The following is a 22,536-nucleotide window of genomic DNA, read 5'->3' as shown; positions in this document are numbered from 1 at the left end:
GGGTTGTCAGGTTTTCTTTTCTTTCCTGAGAGGCAATTTTGTCATTCCTGGACATTTCATTTCACCAATTTAGAATCCAAGGCCCACTGTTGCTTCCCCCACCTTACTTATTTCTGAATCTAGACAAGATGCTCAGTGTTAACTCCACCAAATTCAAGCAGCCTGCACAGCTCTGAAACAGCTCTCCTGGTAAAAATCACCAGCCTGACAGTGTAACAATATTCAAACGTATTCAAGTCTTCAATGCTCTTTTTATTTCTTTAAAAGAGTTTCCTACTTACACTGTGTTAGCACTCAAAATAAAAACAGTATAAACACATGTAGAGCTTATTAATCTTTAACACTGCATTTAAAATAGCAATGTCATAGACTTATTTGACCTCAAGAACCACTTAAAAGTTTAGCTATATTGATTTCTTCTAAAAAGATATGAATGTCTGAGTGCATTTCATTCAACTGAAGGAAACACTCTTTAATTAAAGTCTCTTCAACATATTCTTTGAATTTTTCTAGTCTCCTAAGTTTTGATCTGGTAATTTTAGGAATGCTGTGATTTGTGTCCTGGTCATGTGTACAAGTATTGCACAACTTCAGAACTGCTCACTGAGGCAGCACAGAGTGAGGATGAAAACTTGTGTGGACACACATGCAACCTCTCAAGGCATAAGATATATTTAGAAAATAATTGTTTTGCAAAATGCAATCTGGAAACTACTGACTCCAGACCATTTTAACTCACATTTGTCTACAGAATAAACAAACCCGGTTTCATGTTTTAGTTTCTGCTGAACTCCCATTTTCTCCCAGATGTAGTCTTGCCAGCAGTCTCACTCCTGCCTCCTTTCCATTCCCCAGCATAGTGGAAAGGAAATTTTGGTAGCTTCCCATCCCTTTTTTTCCCTCTGATGAATGTGTGCATACATGCTACACACTACTCAGCTTTCCCTTCAGCACATCCAGGCTAGATTTCCCTCATTTCACTCGAAATGTACCTTGGCTAGCAGAAGAAGTCTAAAAATACATGTACAATCCCTCCTCTTGGCAGGATTTTCAGTGCATTTTACCTCTGCGTGAGCAGTTTCAGCAGGAACTGTTACAGTTCAGACTTTACCTCCACACATACTCAAAATCTCCATCACTTTCATCTGCTCTCCTTCCCTCTCTCCCACCAAACATCTCCTTGCTCTTTTTCCTGAGCTTTTCAGAATTCAAACACAACCAGCAAAATTCAAACCAGAATAAAACGGACTGGACAAGGCAAGTAAGGAATCAGCTGCATCAGACATTAAAAACTGTGTGAAAAGCAGAAGGGTAAAAAACCCACAGAGAAATCTCCATTTCTGCTATTATTCCCACCATGGATTCACGTGTATTTGCCATCTCAAAGGCCTGAAAACTGTATGGAAAACTTGGCATTCCTATGTTTGCCATATTGAACTGAACTTCTTCAGGTCTTAACACAAATGCTCTCAGTGTTACCAGATTTATAAAGAACATACTAATTTGTGTTGTAATGTTTGTATTCTATTTGTATTCGTATCTAAAATCTCTATCCATTCATTTGACTCATTAAATGAAACTTAATAACCTGGAAAAATGGCCAAAAGCTGCTATGTCTGGACTCAGCATGTACTAAAAAGAAGTGGACTGCTTAGGAAAAAAAGTCCAAATAATAGCAGTTCTTTTGATTTGTTTTTATGTCACTAAAAACCATTTAAAGTGAAATCCAGAAGGCTCCACTATGCTCCAGTGGAACACATTTTAACCTTCCTGTAATCAGGAAAGGGAACCAAAGCTGGAGACAACTCAGCAGCTGAAATTTTATGGGAAGTCTCCATTTTTTTTAAATGTCTTTATCAGGTTTTAAACGTTGGTTGCTTATAAAATGTACAGTGCCAACACTCATAAAAGAAATATTAGTTTTGTATTACAGATGAATAGACAGTATTAGCAATCCACCATCAAACCAGTAATTCTTTCTGTAACTCACAGCTGTTCCCCATGAGGGAAACCTGTTAGGACAGAACTTTGGAAGCAGAATTAAGCCTCACTTACAAAAGACCCACATGACAGCAAAACAAGACAAAATCCTGACCTTCTGAAGTCCTCCATTCTCCTCCACCAAAGGAGGCAGAGCACTGGTGCTGTTGGTAGATGGTGGCTCAACATTGTAGTCACGAAAGCAGCAGAATAAGGTGCTAAAGATACTTCGACTCCTCTGCTTCTTCAAGCTGATATTACATTGGGACACTGGGGAAAGAAAAAAAACACACAGCAGAAAAATAAATTCATGTGGTACAGACCTGGTTTTCCAGACCACAACAACTGAAGATGTATGGTTGTTATACTTGGAAATCTTTATCAAGTGTTAAGATTACACAGATTTTCCAGCATATTGAGACCCCTTTTCTTCTGTTTCCACTCATTTTCTCCCTTGTCAGACTCATACAGCGACAACCTGGAACTGCATAATCACACTGAGACAACACAGAGAATTTTCCAAGTAACATCCAAGGTGAATACTGTAATTACACAAAATAACTCGCTGCTAAAATGTGTCTCTGGACTGAGGAAGCAAAGAGATCTAAACACCAGAGACGCACTAAATTCCTACTGTAGAGTTTCTACACAGCTACACAATCACGTGTGGAACATGTGAAAGTCCTGCAAGGGTCAGGAAAAGCTCTGAGACGTTTCTGAGTTTCCTCTTGTTACTGTTTGACAGCATTGCTGGAGGACCAAAGACACGGCATAGAGGCTGCAGGAACAAGGGTGGTACTAAGGAAACAAGAGCCCTGGCCTTGACTTTCAACTTACTTATTGGTCTACCGGGATAAAAATAACCCTAAAATGGTAAAAAATTACATACAGCTGAATGAAAGCAAGCGTAGCATTTCTAAAGAATGAAAACTGTAGTTAAAAGCAATAGTTTAGAGAAAAAAAATGCATGAAAGACATCCAGGGATTTCCCGAAGAAAAAAACTCTTGAACACACATTAAAATAAAAAAGAATAAAATAAAAGAGCTGGAGAAAAGGTTTAGAATGTTTTAAGTAATACTTGATTTGTTCACTAACTATTTTAATGATCCATTGTCATGCTTCTAGATAATGCTTATTTAGAACTATTTGTTTCCTATGTCGGATAGGAAACCAAACACTTCCTCATTCCAAAGCTACAGGTAAGTGAAATTCTTAGTAAGTCCCATCACGGACATCAAAATTTGATTCCCCATCTTTCTTCCCCTCACAGATTATTAAGGAACTTCCACACACATCCACCTTCCTCCTGACAGTGCAATCAAGGAGATCGGCTACAGAAGTACAAGCAACACAATTATTAATATATAAAGAAAATTTCAGTGGAAGAAGGGTTGTGCGTGGAATGGAACAGATCTCCCTGGAAGACCTGAGGGGATTCCATCTTGCTCTGAAGGTGTGCAGGTCCCCACGTGTGCTTTGACAAGAAAGATGGAAAAGCAGGGAATGCCCCTTCCCTGGAAGTGTCCAAGGCCAGGCTGGATGGGGCTCGGAACAACCTGGGATAGTGGAAGGTGTCCCTGCCCATGGCAGGGGGTTGGAACTGGATGATATTTAAGGTCCCTTCCAACCTAAATTATTTTAGGATTCTATGATTTCCATATTTGCCAAAATACTTTTCCACTTTAAGGCAGTAATCACTGCCCAGGTTCAGTTATTAATTGCTACTAAGAGCAAAGTGTACCAATATCAAAAACTAAACGGGTTTTATAGACTTCCACCAATTTAAAAAGTACTCAGCAGGATAAAGTCAGAACTGTGCAGAGATTTGTGTGCTCAAGGAAGTATTTCATTACTTTAAAAGACATCTGTAAACTGAAACCAATCCAACACCACTTATCAATACTCCAGTTAAACAGAAAACACATGCAGAACTCTGGCCACCAGTGCTACAAGTTACAGTAAAAGACTCATTCTCAAAATGTCATACTCTATTTGCAACAATACAGTTTTAGAAATCCCCAAAGGATACCTGGGCAGTTGGGAAGGACATTTTCAAAGCACTCAGAAAAAATGGTATTGCAAGCACAAGCAAGTTAGTTGCAATATAACCCTGGCAAGGAGAACTCCTTTCCGACATTAAAAATTGAAATACGCTGAAATTAGAACGGGAGGAACAATGCTGCGTGTCCTGCTGCCTACAGCTACTGCCACAGAAACCTTCCTAATAATTTCTTGTTTGATTTCAGCCTCTACTTAAAAATATGAGGGCAAATTATCTCATTTGAATGCAGGTATCAATTACAGCAGGCTGTTTAAATTCCTCGCAGCCTCAGCACAAGAGATCAATAGAACACCAAAACCATTTCAGAACTAATACTTGTATCTTCTCTACTTACTATAGAAAGAGACAGTAAATTTTCTAAATAAACGTTCAAAAATCTCTAGACAAAAAATACTGATTGGTCCAAACCTTCTAAGAACACTTGGATCCAAGCATATGCTCGAAATCTGGCCACTCCCTTTCACTTACTGAAGCATTTTACTAGGAAAAATAATCTTTCATTGGATTTTAATCTTGGTTTTTAGTCTTGACAATTCTGCCATTCATAACACAGTGCTGTTTCAAACAGGTCTTTCTACTAATTTAGATGTTGTTTTAAAGGGATTTTATAAAGCTATTATAGAGGCTTTACAGTGACTTAATACATGATAATTTTGGATGCAGTAAGGAACAGAAGTTCTCAGGCGGCTTTATGTGCTGTGCTACATTAAAATACAAATACTGCATATATAGAAAATATTTGCACCCGTTAGCTCATGTTTAGCAACCTGACAGTGCTGTGCATCATGGAAAATAGTTTCTCCTTCCTTAGTTACCCTGAACCACCTGCAATCCGTGCACTGTTTGCTGGATTTGCTTTCCTTGAAGCAGTGACAGCACCACTAGAACAACTATAAAGGTGCAAAGAAGCACTGATGTTGAATGACTAACACAAATTTAGGTACTCTGGATGGCAGCAAATTTTAAAGAGAAAGAACTGCTGAGGACAAAATCCGGCATTCCTTAAAAGCTCATAGGTGAGACCAGGCAGTAATGATACTGTAAGGGTAAAGTGAGTTATCAAAACTGCAACATCCAGCACATGGAATTTAAGGAACATTTTCTTTCCTCTCCTCTGCCTTTTGGAAGTTACAACCTCAGTTTCTGGAGCTGATTTCCTACACCCTCCCCAGACACAATAAACCATCATTACCCCACCACACTGAATGCTGAGGACACTTTCAGTGACATTTTACATCTCAAACCCTGCACATGGAACACCTCAACACCGTGTCCCAAAAAAGCCCAGGCAGAACAACTCCACAAGATGAAAATACGTTCTCTGTGAAAGCAGAGAAAACAGAGCAGCAGGTGCCTGCAGGAGGGGTGAAGAAAGGATCAGGGTGAGCCTGGAGAGGTGCTTTCCCTCCCACCACCCCAGGTTCCCTCCAAGTGCAGTTTAAGGACCTCCCCACCTGAACACACCAAATGTGTGTGCAATAATCCTCCACAAATTCCTCTTTCATGGCTTTGCCCCACTTTCTGAACCTACACCAACTTTTAGAGTCCAAAGTATTGTGTAGCAGGAAGGTCCACAGCTCAGACAAGAGCTCAGCTGCTTCAGAACTCTGAGCATCCTTGTTTCTTACCTTCCTGCAGTCCCTAATTTGTATTTTTGAAGCAGGAAGAGAGGGACTGGAAGCACACACAACATCCAGGATGAAAGGAAGAAATCCCACCATGAATTTATACACCCACGCAATGCTTTGTTCTCTTGCTTTTCTAATAATTCCTAATATCTTACTTGAGGTTTGCAACAAGTGTGCATTGGGCTAATGTGATTTTTCAGATCTGATTGTACCACCAAGATCTCTTCATTAGTAGGGATTTCAGGCATTGCTGCAAATATAAATGAGGAATTCTTGTATCTTCCCATGCAGAAAATGTCACATGTATCTACATTTAATTCCATCTGCTATTTTAAGGGCCAGTCATTCAAAGTCATGCTGCCTTCCTACAACTTTTCACAGTTAGGTTTTAAATCTATATACAGATGCACAGATATACGCACCCATCTATTTACATGCACTAACAAATAACCTTTTCCTTCACTAATTTTGATCACTTTATTTCCTTTTCCATATGGTTTAAGGTTGCACTGAAGAGCAGAGTACACAGATCCCCCACTGCTTTGCCACGGATCTCCTGGAGGTCTGCAAGAGCCTTCAGTGAAGCACTTTTGTCAAATTACCTGAATTTGTAAAATGTTATTTGCAGCCAGGGTCAGAAACAGGAGCACAGTGGTTTCTGTCTAGAAGGGAAGTAACTCTGGTGCAGACTGGCCCCAGTTTAGGGTCTCTCCTGTAATTTCCAGATGCCATTTCTAAGGACAAGCCTCACTACCCATGACCCGTGTGCCACCCATTGTTTGAGGGTATGTTAATCCCTGAATTGTCTGGAATCCAAAGACAGTCCCAGAACCGTGCTTATGGAAGTCTTCTGGCAAGTCCTAACAAACCCACAGCACTGGGGAGGGGCTCAAGGAAAGATAAAGGCCAAGTTTTAAAATAAATTCCTGCAATCACATAAGCTTAAATGGGAGGTATGGAGCCGTACTGGGTGGTTTACAAGAGAACAGGGAGAAAAAGTCCACAACAAACCCCAAGTATTAACACACACAGGTACAATAACACAAATGTTATAGCAGAAATTAATACAAGAGGTGCTAATAGAAGTAATCTACAGCATCTTCTCCAAGCTCCTTTCACACAAAGCTTCCTCTGGAAGGCAGAAGGGTTGTGCTGCTCTCCCACCAGGACAGCTCCAGCATCAGCACAAGTCACACAGTAAAAAAAAAAAAAAAAGCTTTTTCCCTCATGTACTGTACTCTAAAAAAGTTTAGTTGAGGGCTTTCCCCATCAGATCTCGCTGTAGAGATGTGAAATTACAAAAGCAGATTCTTGTGCAGCCACAGTACCACAAACCCCTCGCTGCTGCAGGAAGCCATCTCGGGATGACTGGAAGGCTCCAAGCCCATTCCTCTGCAGCCAGGAACAAGCTAATTACCGCTGAATTTTTCCTAATTAAATGAATGCAATATCCAGTTCTCCCAAATAATATGAAACTGGATAATGAAGAGACTTCCTCGCTTACAGATGAGCTCACAAAATGAATAAAATGAACATCTGGGTATGGGGAACTCTCACCACAAGTTAGTCTGTAACACAGGATGGAAAGAGGCGAGTCAGAATTAAGTGATATTAAACAAAGCCTTTCTTCAAAGGAAGCAGTTTTAAAATCTATACATGATTAGAAATGTCTAATTTCTCCAACTTTGTAAAAGGCTGTATCTGATCTCAGAAAAATGAAATTTTATATCCCACACGCCTCAAGATGGAAACAGTTAAGGAGAAAACCATCAGCTTGCTGATACAGCTCCTCTTTTTGTGATGTACTAACCAGGACAGAAATTGTTTTACAACCCTTAGTGCCAAATCTGCATGTGGTGCTCTCGTACCTTTGGTTTTAAAATGCCATCTGCAGTTTATCATTGAAAGGTTTCATCTCTCATGTAAACTCTGCAGAAAATATAGCAATAAAAGCACTGTCACAATACCTGAAACAACCACCCACAACTGGTTTAACCTTCAAACATGTATAGCCCAAGCAAATTGCTCTGCTTAAATTCAGCATATTATATCCCAGAATTACCTTAATTTCAACTGCAACTGGCAACTCTTCTTCCCCCAGCAACACAATTAAATAAAAGTAAGGTTCTGGGTTTTCCACTGAAATTATTACTTTGAAGGGAAGGATCCCAGACTAGTTTAGTGAAATAAAAATCTTTCCAAAGCATTTGACTCTCCTTCTCCACCAACCTGTTTCCCAGGCATTCCATTAGTAGTTTGCTCTGGATGGAAGTTATGAGCAAGAAAAAAAGCTTGAATATGTAAGGCAGGTGGGGACATGAGGGAAAAATAACCGAGTAACTTATTTTTATTTTTGAGATAATTTCTTTAGGTCAGTGCACTTTGATCTGAAAAAAATATCAATATGATTTAGGAGCTTTTAGGGAATTTTAGGAAAAAACTGAACACTACTCTTAGTAAATCATTCCATGATGTTTTGGAAAACAAGCTCATGAGTTGCGCCTGAACGTTAAATGAAATGATGACAGAAGAACAGCTTATCCCATTCTAAGACAAGTTTTCTAGTGGGTATCAAAACACTACAGTTTCATTTCTGTACCTCCAGAAGTCCTCAAAAATAAAATTTCACACAGTACCTAGGACAAAAATCATCAGGATGGATGCTAATTCATCCATCAATTCAGCTAAAGCTGTACAAAGACCTCTACCTAACCAAAGAAAGCTTTGGAAATGTTCCTGTTGCAGTAGCTTAAAGCTAAAAAACCCCCCTTATTTTGCCCTACATAAATTATTTATTACAGGCCTCAAATCTGGGTGGATTAAATACCTGCTCTTGGTTTTGCATGCTCATATTTTAAGGATCAAAGGTGGTGAAATTTTGAAGTCACTTTCAAAAGACACGACTGAGAACTCAGCACTGCTGTCTCTGTACGGGCTGTGACGCTTCATGAAACGTAGCCAGTAAATGTTAAAAACACCAACTGCACACAAAAGCCTCTTAAACGACAAGGAGGGATAAGAAGCCATGAAAAGGCTCAGAACAGGACAAGAACCTGATGGATCTCAAGGCAAACTCCAAACCCTTAAAGCTGTTGCTACACTTCAGCCTGCGTGCTGCGGTTTGGCTGGACACATACATATGATGGTACAACCTTCATATATGTGTCAGCTTCTCATGTAAGCCATGACTTAAACATCTTCTACAGTATTCCACAAGTGAGGAGAGCTGCTACTAGGCAAGATCATGTAAACATACATGCATCTGTCAGAGCCCAACTCTGGCATTTACTCAGCCCGAAGACTGAAGGCAGATCCACGGCTTCTGGGGCATCCGCATTTCAGAGTGAAGCTGAAAAGTTAAATACTGATTTAAGAACCCAATTAACCTGCTGAACCATGTTCTGAGCAAAATACCTTCAAGCTCGAATTAAACAGCGCAGATTTTGGCCGCCTCCTCCCCCGCTCCAGTGCCTGACAAGCTGACAGGGCTACACTGAGACCACTTCCAATTCTGAGAAGCAGCACGTGTAGATCTGTATCTCCAAAGGACTGAAAAGTAGGGCTCCTGTAATCCAGGAAGGAACTAATTAACAAGCAGCACTTTCATTTTTGTGCCTGTATTGCTTGCCACTGGAACAGCCACTGGGACAGAAGATGGATGGGAATACAAAGGAGAAGTTAGGAGATGCTCGCCTCCAGTAACTCCCCCAGCAAGATGAGCTAGGGAGCTGCTGTACCTTTGGCTTTTATGTAAATAGCTGGACAGCCTTGCCTGTGTTCTCCTTGGAGCACCCAGGATGGATGTGCCCCAGTCTTCAAGGATTACCTGTGCACACTCACCTCCTTTTCACACAGGGCTGAATAACTACTGAACACACAAAAAAAGGGCTACAAGAATATACCGAATTTTCTAATGCATACATGCAAACATACACAGTTCACAGTCAAATCTTTTCCTAGTATTTTTTGCCTTTTTTTTAAGAAGAGTGATAGCACTTCATAGGTTCCAGAGGAGTCTGGGAATACACATGCTCAAAATACACATCTGCTTAAAAAAATAAGTAAATGATTAAATAAGTAAATAAGTAAGCAGCCACACCCCACAATCACCCTGCCATCAGCTGATAGTCTGAAACATTGGTACAAAGGACCAGAACCATTTAAGAAAAAAAAAAAAAGACAAAAAATGAAAAGAAATAACGCCCTCATCTCACTTTGACACTACACTCAAGGGCGGGTTTGCAGCACTGGAGTTCAGTGCTACCTGGCCAAACTGATTCAACTCCAAGCTTTTTGCCTCGAAATCTTTCATTCCTGGAGCGAAATTCATGCAATGCAAAAGCAATGCTTCCAACCAGTTTGAGGGCAAAATAAAATAGAGCAAATAATGAGAAAGTAGCAGTGCCACAAGATTGCCATGGTTTGGAACTGGGTGGTAAACCAAGCTAACTGAAGTATGCAAGCAATGCTATGGAGATGTATTATGATACAAAATAAACAGAACTTTCTACAGTGGCATTATGGAGCCATCTCTCTGTCCCCGTAGTGTTTTGTGCTTCAAGTGTTTTGTCTCAGTGCAATAATCTATAAATATTACAGAGCAACAGCCACAGACTGATCCATTCACAGCACCAGCACACCATGACGGTTCACTTTAAAAAATGGCATTTTCTGTGAAAAACAAAGCATTTTGGACTCTGCAGCACTTCTTTGCTGTTTGAGCAAGGCTGGAGCTGCTGGATCTGGATATTTTCCCAGCGCCGAGGTTTGGAGCGGCAGTTGAACAGGAAATACTGCGCAGTCTGTGCATGCATTACATTCCTGTCCCGCCCCGAGCAGCCGCCAACAAACAAACCTTTCTTCTAGTAAAAGAGAGAGAAAAAAAAAAATACACTGCACAAAGTTCACCAGCAGATGTAGCCTGTGGATCCAACCCAGCCTTTTCTGCTGATAAAGAGAATTTGATGTATTTGTGATGTTGGTGCAACATCACGGTTTGGTGAAGCTGGATCAGCAAAGACCTGGGAGTTTAAAGCTGCAAAATCTGCAGCGCTGAGGTTCCATGAGCTGCTGCACCCACAGCAGAGGGTTTTGCTTGAGAAGGGTTTGCCAAATATTAGTAGCAGCTTACAATAAAAGGGATTGTTTTATTCCCATTTTACTCAGCACTTAAGTTTGTTTTCCACCATCAGTAACACACAGTAACCAGATCAGATGTTTGTGTATCTCAACTTCGTTGACTAACTCAATTTCGAATCACTCCAAGGTTGGCCTCGTTGAAAAAAAAATTCTGGAAAATATTCAACCATAATTTGTTAAATACTTGGTAAGGAAGACAGAGGAGAAACAAACAAATGGGAACAGGAGCAGCACACGGGGTCAAAATGGCTGGATCTCCGTGTTTGTCAGTGAGGGCTGATCCCCTCTGGCATCGGGAGAGGATCTGAGTCGGAACAGCAGGGAAGCAAATGTAAACAAGCACGTGTTTATAGAGCAGAAAAATGTACAGCATCCGCTCTGCTCCGGGTTCTGCTTGTGTGGGACATGGTGGGAAAGGCAGGGAAGAACAACTTGCTCCATCCCAAGCAGCTCAAACACAGGGAAAAAGCAGGAACAGGCGAGCAACGGGTGGCACCTGGAGCCGTCACACAACCCAGGCAGTAACTGCTACCCCCACACATTAATTTAACTCACAGCTGGCATAATAATAGTAATAATAATGCTAAAAGAAGTCTTGGAACCAATGCTGATTGAACAAGAAAGAGGGATAAACAATCTAAAGAAAAGCCCTTTGGGAGAGTGTTTTCTTATTCCACAGGGTATGAAGGGACAGATGGATGCACACTCGCACGTGGCACGGACACGCACACACGGCCTCTGTAGCCCCAGACCATGTTTGCCTGAAGAATTTATGCCATGAAATTAGTATGAAGTTCGTGAAGACCTGTAAAAAAACCTCTTTTTCTGTGCTCCACAGGCACCACACAGTGTGTAAAACACCAAGTTACCCACCTGCCACACAGCTTTTACCCAATCATTGATTTTTCAAGACAAGGAGAGATCCAAACCTAAAGGATACTGCTGGACATTGTATCTATAATCAGCTTATCAAATCTGTTCAGTTTAATAAACTGATCTTTATAAGGATTTTATAGGGTTTTCTTTCCCACCAATGACCAAATTCATAGCCTGGGGTTGTGAAATTAAGCTGAGCTTCTTCTTGCGTCCTGCCACACAGAGATTGCCTTAAATATAAGTGACAGTTTTAGTTCTTTTTTTTGACTTGAAAAGTGTAAGACAAGTGGTTCACCAAACCCAAAGGTGGAAGAAATTCCTCTACTTTTTCCCCCCAAAAATACCACTACACCTCCAACCAAAGCCTTATCAAAACCTTGCTCATCTGAGGAGAATAAGCTTAATTTAATTTTCCTAAATATAGCCCAAAGATGTTCCCATAGAGACAGCAACATTCTCTAGGGTACTTTTTGCAGCAAATACTTCAGCAAGACATCAAATCCAAAGCATTAGTCTATTTTTGCAAGCTTTCTTCTCTCTTTCCTAGGAACAGCTCTTCTCTAACAAATTCATCTTGCAAAAATATGTTAAAGGGTGCTCCTCTGCAAAGAAAAAGTTTTGTTTCTCCATTTTGCCTTATGAATTTTTCATTCACTCCCTGGGGATATTTTTGGGACAGGCTACAAGTCTAATTCCTGCCAGGGAAATTCACTCATCCAAAGTTTGCTCCCCAAAAGATACATCCCTAATAGCAAAAAATCAAACTGGGACACCTTTTCTGCAGTTCCTTTGATTTCTCTTTCTAAACCCCATTTATTTCTACCAACCCGTTGGTATTTTGTGGATATTGAGTGCAGGTCTCATGAAACATTCACCCTGTGAGAAAATACACATCTGAAATCAAGCTGCTTCTGGTAACACGTTCTACAGAACCAAAGCCATTTACATCATGCAAGTTCTGGAAGAGATTCTTAATGGAGTAGGGAACAACGTGTGACCATTTATGAAATATTTGCCTTGCTTCTTTGGAAGAAGAAGAGAGGTGGCTTAGCATCAAAAAGACACTGACTTAACAGAGATGTAGATTTATTTGGTGTGACTGCTGTTCTGCTCCATTCCTCCCTGCCCCTCCTCAAATTTCTCTGTATTATGAAACCCAGATACAAAGAAATAAAGAGAAATCCCACTCATCTGGAAGAGGAAACTTTCTCTGAATCACTGCATTATCTGCGCTTCAGTCATTAATAGAATCTAAAAGGAACAGCTGTTTCTAACTAAAAATGCTCTTAAAATCAATTTACAGGCATCATACGACAAGTATCACTTAGCAGGTTACTTGAATCCAGCCCTTCTGGGAGCAAAATAAAAACATCAGATTTTGATTATGAACTTATTTGTTGCAGGGATTTCTCAAGAAGAGGTCTGGGTTACACTGGAGTGAATCTGCTGGGACAGAATCTCACGTGGAGAAACTGTTGCCAAGGTAATTTCTTCTCCAGCTTTAGCTTTCATGCAGCAGATTTTATCCAATCTTGGATTACTCTTCATAAATTCTTTTTTAAAAATAATTACAATATTTATAGATATGTAATACAAGTGCCTATCACAGAGAGAAAAATGCAATTTTATTTGCTGCTTTCTTTTTCTATCTGCTGAATCTGCCCTCACCAGTTAAGCTGGAGGGAATTTTGATCAATTTACGTTTTCAGTAAAACCTACACATCTTCTGTAACTATTTTAGATCTAAAGTAATTACAGTATCAACCACTGTGGGTTTTCAGTTCAATTGAAGTGTCACCTGCAGAACAGCAGCTCTGCCAGGTATCTCTGACAAAAAATTGAAGCTGTAACAGAGCATCTATTGTTACACAATAAGTAAAGAAGTAAGGAAAAAACCCCCACAGAAGCACGTTGCAAAGTCTCATTAATAATTTGCTAATATATCTTGCATTGTCCTGGTGCTGCATCTCTCCTTCACTTTTCAAACTCCTTTTTTTTTAATATTAACTGTGTTTTCAACTGATCCCAAGAAATAAGCTAGAAAATATTCAATCCTATCTCTTCTGACCTTTTACTCCGGAGTCATGAGTATTTTATCCATTAAACATTCCCAGACCATTAAAAGACGCACATTCCCACCTGGAAATACGATAATCAGAAAGCTAAAACTAGATTAAGAATGAAACAAAAGATACAGGAAACTGCAAGCTTTGTACGATAAAGCGTCTACAGTTTTGACAAAAAATAAAAGCAGTGAAACTTGATGAACTTCCAGCAATTCCTTCCTAAAACAAAGCCACAGTTTATTGCCTGTTGAGAAATTCAGCTAATAAGAAACATTATTTTTTTATTATTCTTATTAACAGGAGGGGAATTTTTAAAAAGCGTTTTGGTGTCTTAAACAAGCACTCGGATGCCTCGACCAAGCTGACAATTCAGCTGCAGGTTGGAACAGCTGCAGACATGTTTAATTGCCTCTCCAAATACCCACAATGTTGAGTACTTCTGACCTATTTGAAATATCCTAAACTTTGTACTAAAGGAATGCACAAGATTGAATGCCCATGCTTCAACTCCTGACAATCCTGTAACACTGAGAGCAGCCCACTTGCTATTTCACAGTCATGAGAAAGCATGAATAACTGAGTGCTGTATAACTGAGGATATTAAATAACCAGTGTCTTCAGGACTACAAGTTTAGAAGCATTAAAAATAAACTGTTTCCTTAATTATATTAGAGGGAAAAAAACCCCAACAAAACCAGTAATTTTTTGCTGCTTACTGGAGCAAAAATGATGGTAATTGTAACTATGTGGATTCATTCTACAGACCCCACTCCTGCTATCCCCAAAGGCCACATACTGACCTTGTCAAAGGTAGACTAAAAAGAGGTAAAAAAAATTGCATCTGAGCCCATTAACAAAGCTGAAACTCTTCCCTAGCTTACTCTTCAGCATGTGCCTTTGTGCTAATTTTAAGAGAGAACCCAGGCATGAGGAAAGAGAAATTATTCTCATTTTGCATCTTGCCCAAGCCCCAGCCTCTCTTAGCCTACATTCCTGCCCAGGCTGTTTATGCAGAACACTTCTGATCAGCTGGTCTCTGCCCAATCTGGCAAAAAACCCTGCTGTTTTCCTCCAGCACTGATGCAGAGGCAAGGCTGAGCTGTGTACTCAGTACATAATGATGCAATACTATCCCCACTGCTTTGCATCCTTTTCTTTCTTGGCATAAAAGAGCCAGATTTTCACCATTTGCATTGCACAGATCATAGAAGCCTAGAATGATTTGGGTTGGAAGTGGCCTTTAAAGATCAACTTATTCCACTCCCTGCCATCGCCAGGGACACCTCCCACTATTCCAGGCTGCTCCAAGCCCCGTCCCCAACCTGGCCTTGGACACTTCTGGGGATGGGGTGAGAGATCTTACAGTCCTGTTGTTCTCAGAGGTAAAAGAAGCCAGGTCTTGCAGAGCACTTTTCATCTCTTTGGGAGGCAGAAGTCTTGCCTTACCACCAGCACTTTTAATAGCAGAGGTCTCACTTTGGCTCAGGGCAGAGAAGCAGCAGATGAGCTGAGGCAGGAGGCCTGAGCCGACGATGGATCCAGCACATTTACTGCACTTAGCTCAGATGGGAAACCCCAGGCATAAGGACCCATAAATGCTAAATCATATTAAGTCTATACTTACATATACACTCAAGCACTTAGACAGCCATCCCGAGTTTTTGCTCCTTCTCCTCTCTCAGCAATAACAAGCTCCAAGCTGAGGGAGCCCCAGCCAGCGTCCACACCCAGCATTGCTCCTCTTCAACTACTTCCCGCTCCCCATGCTGCTCTCACCACCTCAGCCTCTGCCCCTCTGCAGTTCAGGTGTCTGCACTGACCCCACATGCAGGTGTTCACACAACAACCCCCTGCCATGCGGGTTTTAACTCACACTGAGGGGAAGAGGGGCACAAAACCAACAATTTCTAACCGAAAACCCTCTGTGCGCCTCCGGGACCCCCCCAGCTGTGCACAGCAAACCTGCACTGAGAAAAGCAGCGCCTAAGACGGTCACACCTGCACAGCTGGCTGTGTTGTTTATCCTGACAGCTTTAAAAATCCCTTTTGGCACAAATAATGATATTATGTTCTGTACCATACCACAGCACAAGCAATCTGAAAGGCTTTTTTCTGGCTGCTGGCTGAGTGCTATCAGTTTGGGCAGAGCCCACTTGGCTCCTTCTGCCCAGCCCCAGCACATTCAATGAATTACTCAAATCTAAACAGACTCTGCATTTGAATTGATCTCCCAAAGCTCTACAGAGCTGCAGCAGGAAAGCTCTGTATGCACTGGCACGCCTGCTGCAAAGCAAGATAAATATTTGGCACCTCTCCCGCTCCTACATAACCAAAACGAGGACAAATAGCTGCATTATTGGCTTCATTAGGGCCTGTCTTAGATCTTATTTCTCCTGGTGACAGAAAAAGAGAAAAGGGAGACACTGGCACAGGGTGCCCAAGGAAGCAGTGAATGCCTCCTCCCCGGAAGTGTCCAGGGCCCTGGAAGTGTTGGATGGGGCTTGGAGCAACCTGATCTTGTGGAAGGTGCCCCAGCCCATGGCATGGGAGGTAGAACTGGATGATCTTTAACGCCCCTTCTAGCCCAACCCATTCTGGGATTCTGTGAAATCCATGACCCAACAGGATTTTCCCAGACCAAAATTCAACAAATATCAAGAGTAGAAATCTGGATGTAAGTCTTGCAATGCAGCAGAGACATTCTTTCTGCTGAAGAACTGTACTCCAGTGACATGTGAGCAGAAATCAAGGCCTGAGTCCCCTCCCACGGGTCCCCACACACGCAAGGAATTCCAGCCCTACAAAATAAACAAAGTAAGGTCCAGTGTGTTTGAGACACTCACTGCCAAAAAACTCCTGCCAAGACCTGGCCAGCTGGTGGGGGGAAGTCTCTGAGTAGCAATGGGTCTTGACATTTTAAAGAAATGGCTTTATTTTCTTCTTTTAACTACATCATTATAGCTCCCAAGTAGTTTCTGTATTCTCCTCACAGAATGTCCTGGCAGCTTGGCCACCAGCCCAGCTGACCACAGCAGAGCTCACAAAGCCAAGCTGATAAGCACTTGTAGGGCACAATGCATCTGATTTGTCTACACTAGAACCCACCCTAAATATGCCAATATTGTTTTTCTTCTCTCCCCTGGGAACCCCTGATGAACAGCTGAGCTGTTTATATTGCAAACATTTACAGTTAAGGGAAAGATCACCATCCCCCACACCACTGCTTCGGTCCTTCCTGTAAGTCACTGGAATTGGCCAAGACCAGGAACAGTCCAGCAAAACTTGCTTATCCCAAAAATGCTGCAAAATAACCCCTTCATTTAATCCTTCTGCTTCTGTGCCCAATGCTACTATTTCCTGACCACTCCACACCACTGATCTGCATAACCAAAACACAAATGGAAAATGTTGTTCATAACAAAAGCAAACATGGCACTAGGGCTTAACATGAGGTTCCTCAGCAAGGCTGAACTGGGAACTCTGGACACCAAACACAGTCTCCTGCCCCTCTCAGGTGTACCCCAGCTTCCAGGATTCCTGGGGAACCCTGTGAGGTCTCCATGAGGTGCTGCAAGAAAAGTGCCACCATACAGAAAGTTCTGACGGCAGAACATTTAATGGAAGGTTATTTGCTCCAAGTATTTTGTGTACCAGCTGAAAGACCACTGAAAGACCCAACACAATTCCCAAGGGGAAGAGCTTACACAAACACGGCAAAGCTTCTGGATGGGCTTTCACAGCAGTTTTTTTTTTAAACACTCTTCCTTCCTCCTTTCGCCCAGAGGTGAAAGTGGAAAGTTTTCTCAGGCAGAGGATGCCCTGGCCACTGAGCACTTAAGCAAACACATTATCCACAGAACTTCGGGTTTTTTCCTCTCTCATTTTAGGAAATTCAATTGTTCAAAGGCCTTATTTAATCAGCTGGTGCAGTCGTACAGCTGAGCCCAAGCATTGAAGAGGCTGTTTCAGCCCTTCCTTTAATGAAGGATGAGCACAATTTCCAAATACCTGTGACAAGCCACATGTCAAAACACGCTTCCACCACCACCTGATAACACCACAAGGTGATTACAACACTCCTGGGATGTTTGTACCTGCTCTCTGGCCACAGGTTTTACGCTTCCCACCACTACCTTATGTCTTCTCTTCAATCCCAAAGGTTATCTTATTTATGGAAAACATTAAATATAACATTTATAGCAAGTTCTACAAATCTGAGACATTCCTCTTGTTCTTCTGTTTATGGGACCAACTCCTCTACCAGTTTGTGATTTATGCCACTGGAAGTTTCACAGCAAATACTAAGGAATGTGGCTCCAAGCACACGTCAAATAGGTATTTTCTCTTCCAAGCCCAAGTTTTGGACACTCATCAAAAGGAAAGACAATACAAAAGTTCCAAGTAATGCCAGAAGGTATTAACTGTTCCAAATGACAGCTGGGGACATGGAATTGAGGTTTCCCAAACTCTGGATCAAGTGACAAAAGACAACACTGCATTGTACTTCTTAATAGGATGTACGTCCTGCAAAACACAGGGAAAAAGGTCAGCCCCACCCACGAAAACCAGTTCAAGTCTAAAGAGAACCCGATCCACTTTTCTGCTCCGCTCCAAATTTCCATTTTTTTGGACAAGCAGCTTCAAAGTTTTTGTGCAACAGTTCCTTGTCCATAAGAATAATTTTTTAAACCCTGTGTAAAAACCAACTGCCGAACATTTTCTGCTTCAGTTTTATTCTTCGGTAAGGCACACGCACAGCCTTTCAGTAGGACCTTGGGGCTGAATATATATTAAAAATTGAGAGGTGCTCATATAATTTAATAGTAGGTTCTAGAGGAGCACTTAGCTTGTTACATCCTAACTTTATTCCCTTATCACAGGGAGCAAATATTCCTGCTTTATCCAATGTGTAGAAATGACATTAACCATATCTAGGAAATCCTGCTAGATGAGGTCTTAGCATCTGAGTAACAATTTAAGTTATGCCTTCCACAAGATGTAAGTGTGGTGTTTGTATATTAATAATTACTGATACTTTTCTTATTCATAAACTAATTGTTCTGTAAGACTGTAGTAAGGCAATGGAAAAATGTATCTCTGGAGCTGCTTAAACATGCAACTTGTTTTTTTTTTTTTCCTGGAGTCATCTCAGGCAACTAAACCAAGCATGATCTAGGAATGAGAAAGTACAAAGGAAAAAGAACACTAAAAATGATGTCACTTGGCTTATACATCTTGTTTATAGTTATACCACAGCAGGAAATATAATTACAAACATCAGTCTGCACAAGGTATAAAATATTCCATACTGAAAAGATGCACTGTATTACATAATACTATATAGTTTCTCCAAATTCCAAAGCTCACACACATTCTTCCTGCCTTAACAACCCAAAAGTACATAGAGATCTCCAGGAATACACGGTGTGCACATGCACACATCTGCAAAAGACAGCTTGAAAGTGGCACGAGTAACAAAAATACACAGCCCAGCCCTGTAACCAAATCAGAGGCAATAATTCTTAGACATGGAGTTCAAAGCAACTTCAATAAACAATCACTCCATCATTCTAAAAAGCAGATTCTAACTGGAATTACCCTAACTTATTTTAGGAATTGAACTCCAGTAATGTTGTATGAATTATTCAATGATTGTATCAGCTTAATTTCTACCAAATTCTGTTTTCCCTGAGGAAATTCCAACAGTACTTGCATGCACCACATTGCTATTAGCAAGAGCAAGAATCCTTTACATTTTTTTTTTCTATACAGATAATGTATTCTTCAAGCTCATTTCCACTGAGGGGAGGAAAAAAAAGCTTTCAGCTTGGCTTTCCTCATGAATAATACATTAAAAATTTAATATTAGCGCACAAATCTTCTTTTTAAGCCTCCAGAAACAGTACTATATTTGCCCTATTACTTCGAAAAGATTCATGTGCATGTTTAAATAAGGGTAAACCATAAGCTCCTGTTCTCTGTAATTAAGCTGCAACAAAATATTTCACCATTTATCAGACCAGTTCTGAAACAATTCTGTAAAGCTTTGTAACTGTCATTAAAAAAAAGATAATCCCTTACCATATCCACAATAAGGAGTGTAAGACATTTTGTTCCATAACTCAGTGTTGTAATCTGAAGTGGAACAGATTTTTTTCAGCCATTCACAAAACCCAGGTTTTTGTACACGGAGGAGAATCCCGATTTCAAGGAGGCATATACAGTCTACGTTACTAACAGCAGATGTAAATAAAACCCAAACCCACAAGAAAAAACAGCTGCAAAAATGATGCAAGGGAGGAGAGGGAGGGAAATAAGTGCCTGGTGTAAGGATGAAAACTTCTAGGAAGAGGAGAGTCCTTCTAAGAACAGCAGCCGCATCAATCCCGTGCCACTTGTTCAAGCCTTGACTCCGCAGGCTGAGGGCTCTGCCACGGCCTCAGGCTCCTGATCCCTTCTCAGGCTTGTACAAAAATAAACAAACTGTGGAGCACGAACCCAGATGTTTCAGGAATCAGACAGCAAGAGTCCAATTGTGCTGCTATGGGAGAAGTATTTTTAAGTGTTTGCGTCTGGCGCGTTGGGAGGCGGCACCGCTGGGGCTCAGCTCCCTGGAGGCTTCAAGTGTCTTCTCCAGGAAGCCAGCAGCAAGCTCATGACTCTTTGAGGAACTGGACAAGGTGTCCTCTGAGAAAGGAGCACACATACTATGATCTGCAGCATAAAGGACAAATATAACCAGCACAGACACTGCCTTCACTGCTCAGGGCTGGATCCCCGGTGCAGCCCCAGCACAGAGAGGGACTAATGGCTGGATTCGATGGTCTTAGAGGTCTTTTCCAGCCTAAATGATTCTAAGATTTCCATGCATTGCCTGGTGGAAGGAAGACCCACATGGGAGAGGAAAAATGGCAAAAGAGTTATTTTTATTAAGGTGACTGGAGGAAATGTTGGGGACTCGAATGTATGGCTGCAACTACAGGTTTCAGCCATCACCCCAATCACTCCTTCAAAATAGCTTCTAATTTCTCTTTAAGGTACCGTGTTCCACGTGAGTTGGGGTACTCTGCTCATTATTACAGCAAAACAGTAGGAAACAAGAGTTTTCTTCTTTACTTAATTTATTACAGTTTTAAAAATTATCATTAAACTATTGGCATTCAAAGATTTCACTCTGGGTTGGACTTCTAGGAAGCTCTTCACATTTCCCAAAGAAAAGCAGATTTAAGGTGCAAGACACGGGAATCAGAGACTCTCCTGTGCCTGGTCTGCAGAGAACTATCTACAAACACAGTTTGTTGATCTGTTCCCAGATCACAGATTGTGGAAGCGAGCTGTAAACCCTGTCACAAACACATTTCTAACCCAGCTTTCAAAGGGAAGTGATGTCCCAGCAAGGTTTGGAAACAGCACTGAAGTTGCTTGGCTTTGCAGCGTCCATGAAAAAGCTCCTACAAACCTGTGGCTCTTCCACTAAAGACCAGTGAATTCCTGGTGTTATTTTTTTCCCAGGAACTTCTGTTTTCCTACCTCTCTGCTGTAGTCTTCAATACAAAATCCCTGAGCTCTTGTACCTAAACCCTCTCAGAAATAACCCCCTATTGCCTTCTGAGCTGCTAAACCCAGGAGGACCTCCCTCAGCCAGCTCGTGTGCTCAGCTTTGCACTGACAGTGACTGTCCCCAACATCCCCTGTGTCCCAGAGCAGGAAGTCCCCCCAGGAGCAGCTGGCAGGCAGCGCCCTGATCCACACAGCCTATGTTTGTCCATTACCCTTTTCCTTTTGGCTGCTGCCGCAGCTTCGTGAGCTCCTCTCCCCTTATACAGGAAGCTGGGGCCTCAAGCTTAATCCTGCACATTCAGTTCTCTGCTCTTCCAGCTACCACTACAAATGTACTCTCCCAGAAAAGAAAAAAAAAGAAAAAAAAAAAACGGCACGGAAAGCTCTCACAATCCAATCTTTGCTAAACTTCTCCAGGGTGAGATTATTTATCTTTTTTTCTTTTTTTTTTTTTTTTTCTGGGAGCAAACTGAAGGGAAGATTAACAAATTCCTGCAGCTGAACAAACACACTGAACGTTATTCATCAAGACAGAGAGCAGATAGTCCAGATCTAAAAGGTACAAACAAACTTTGCAACACCACTATGGCCAGAAAATCTGGAATGTCCAGAGATCTTTATTCACAGGTTTCAGTGTTACGCATCAGGCACTTTCACTCCTGTGGGGTTGGGGAAGCAGCAGCAACAGCATTTGTGGGAGATGGGGAGGAAGATGGGGAAGATGTGGTTGAAAGAAGATTGAGCTTGGCCACAGCAGCCTGGGAACCCAGAGCATCAGATCAAGGAAGGAAAACAAGGAAGGAGTCGTCTACAACTCTAATTCATCTCCTTTTTCTCTGAAAGCTGTTGATTTTCTCTGCCTGCTTGCTCCATGCCAGCCCCTGGACTGCACCATCAGCCCCTTCCATCCTCAGAACAGTTTGTTTCCGTCTCAACCCAAAAGGGTGAACCTTCTTTTCCCGTCTCTTGGCCATTGCAACATTGCCAGGCTCACTCCAGTACGTTCCAGGGGAAAAAACCCAACTAACCAAGCATCATATATTGAAACATAGTGTTTTGTAATTTTATTTGTGTATGTCCGTCCCCTCCCAGCAGCTTCCTCAATTCCTTCTTCCTGAACCTCATGGCCTAAAATAGAGTAAAAAACCCTTCCTGTCATCCTTTCCGGCACTTCCTCAGTTACTGACTGTGAGTAAAACTCCTACACCACACATAAAGATATCT

At 41.5% G+C, this 22,536-nt stretch overlaps 1 protein-coding gene across 11 annotated transcripts in view; it reads right to left on the bottom strand.

Moving 5' to 3' along the window:
• The window catches only part of CTDSPL (CTD small phosphatase like), an 80,815-nt gene that overhangs the window by 31,756 nt on the left and 26,523 nt on the right, over positions 1 to 22,536 (bottom strand). For 10 of the 11 annotated variants that reach the window (XM_032097190.1, XM_032096634.1, XM_032096796.1 and 7 more), the window contains exon 2: positions 2,096 to 2,250. In XM_032097190.1, the coding sequence (XP_031953081.1) occupies positions 2,096 to 2,250 (155 nt within the window). Of the gene's footprint in view, positions 1 to 2,095; positions 2,251 to 19,833; positions 19,877 to 22,536 lie in introns of those variants that run through there. The other variant, XM_032096728.1, reaches the window with a different exon arrangement.

This window comes from Corvus moneduloides, chromosome 1 (genome assembly GCF_009650955.1).
Source record: "Corvus moneduloides isolate bCorMon1 chromosome 1, bCorMon1.pri, whole genome shotgun sequence".
NCBI classification, from domain to species: Eukaryota; Metazoa; Chordata; class Aves; order Passeriformes; family Corvidae; genus Corvus; species Corvus moneduloides.
This window is presented reverse-complemented; position numbering and strand designations above follow the sequence as displayed.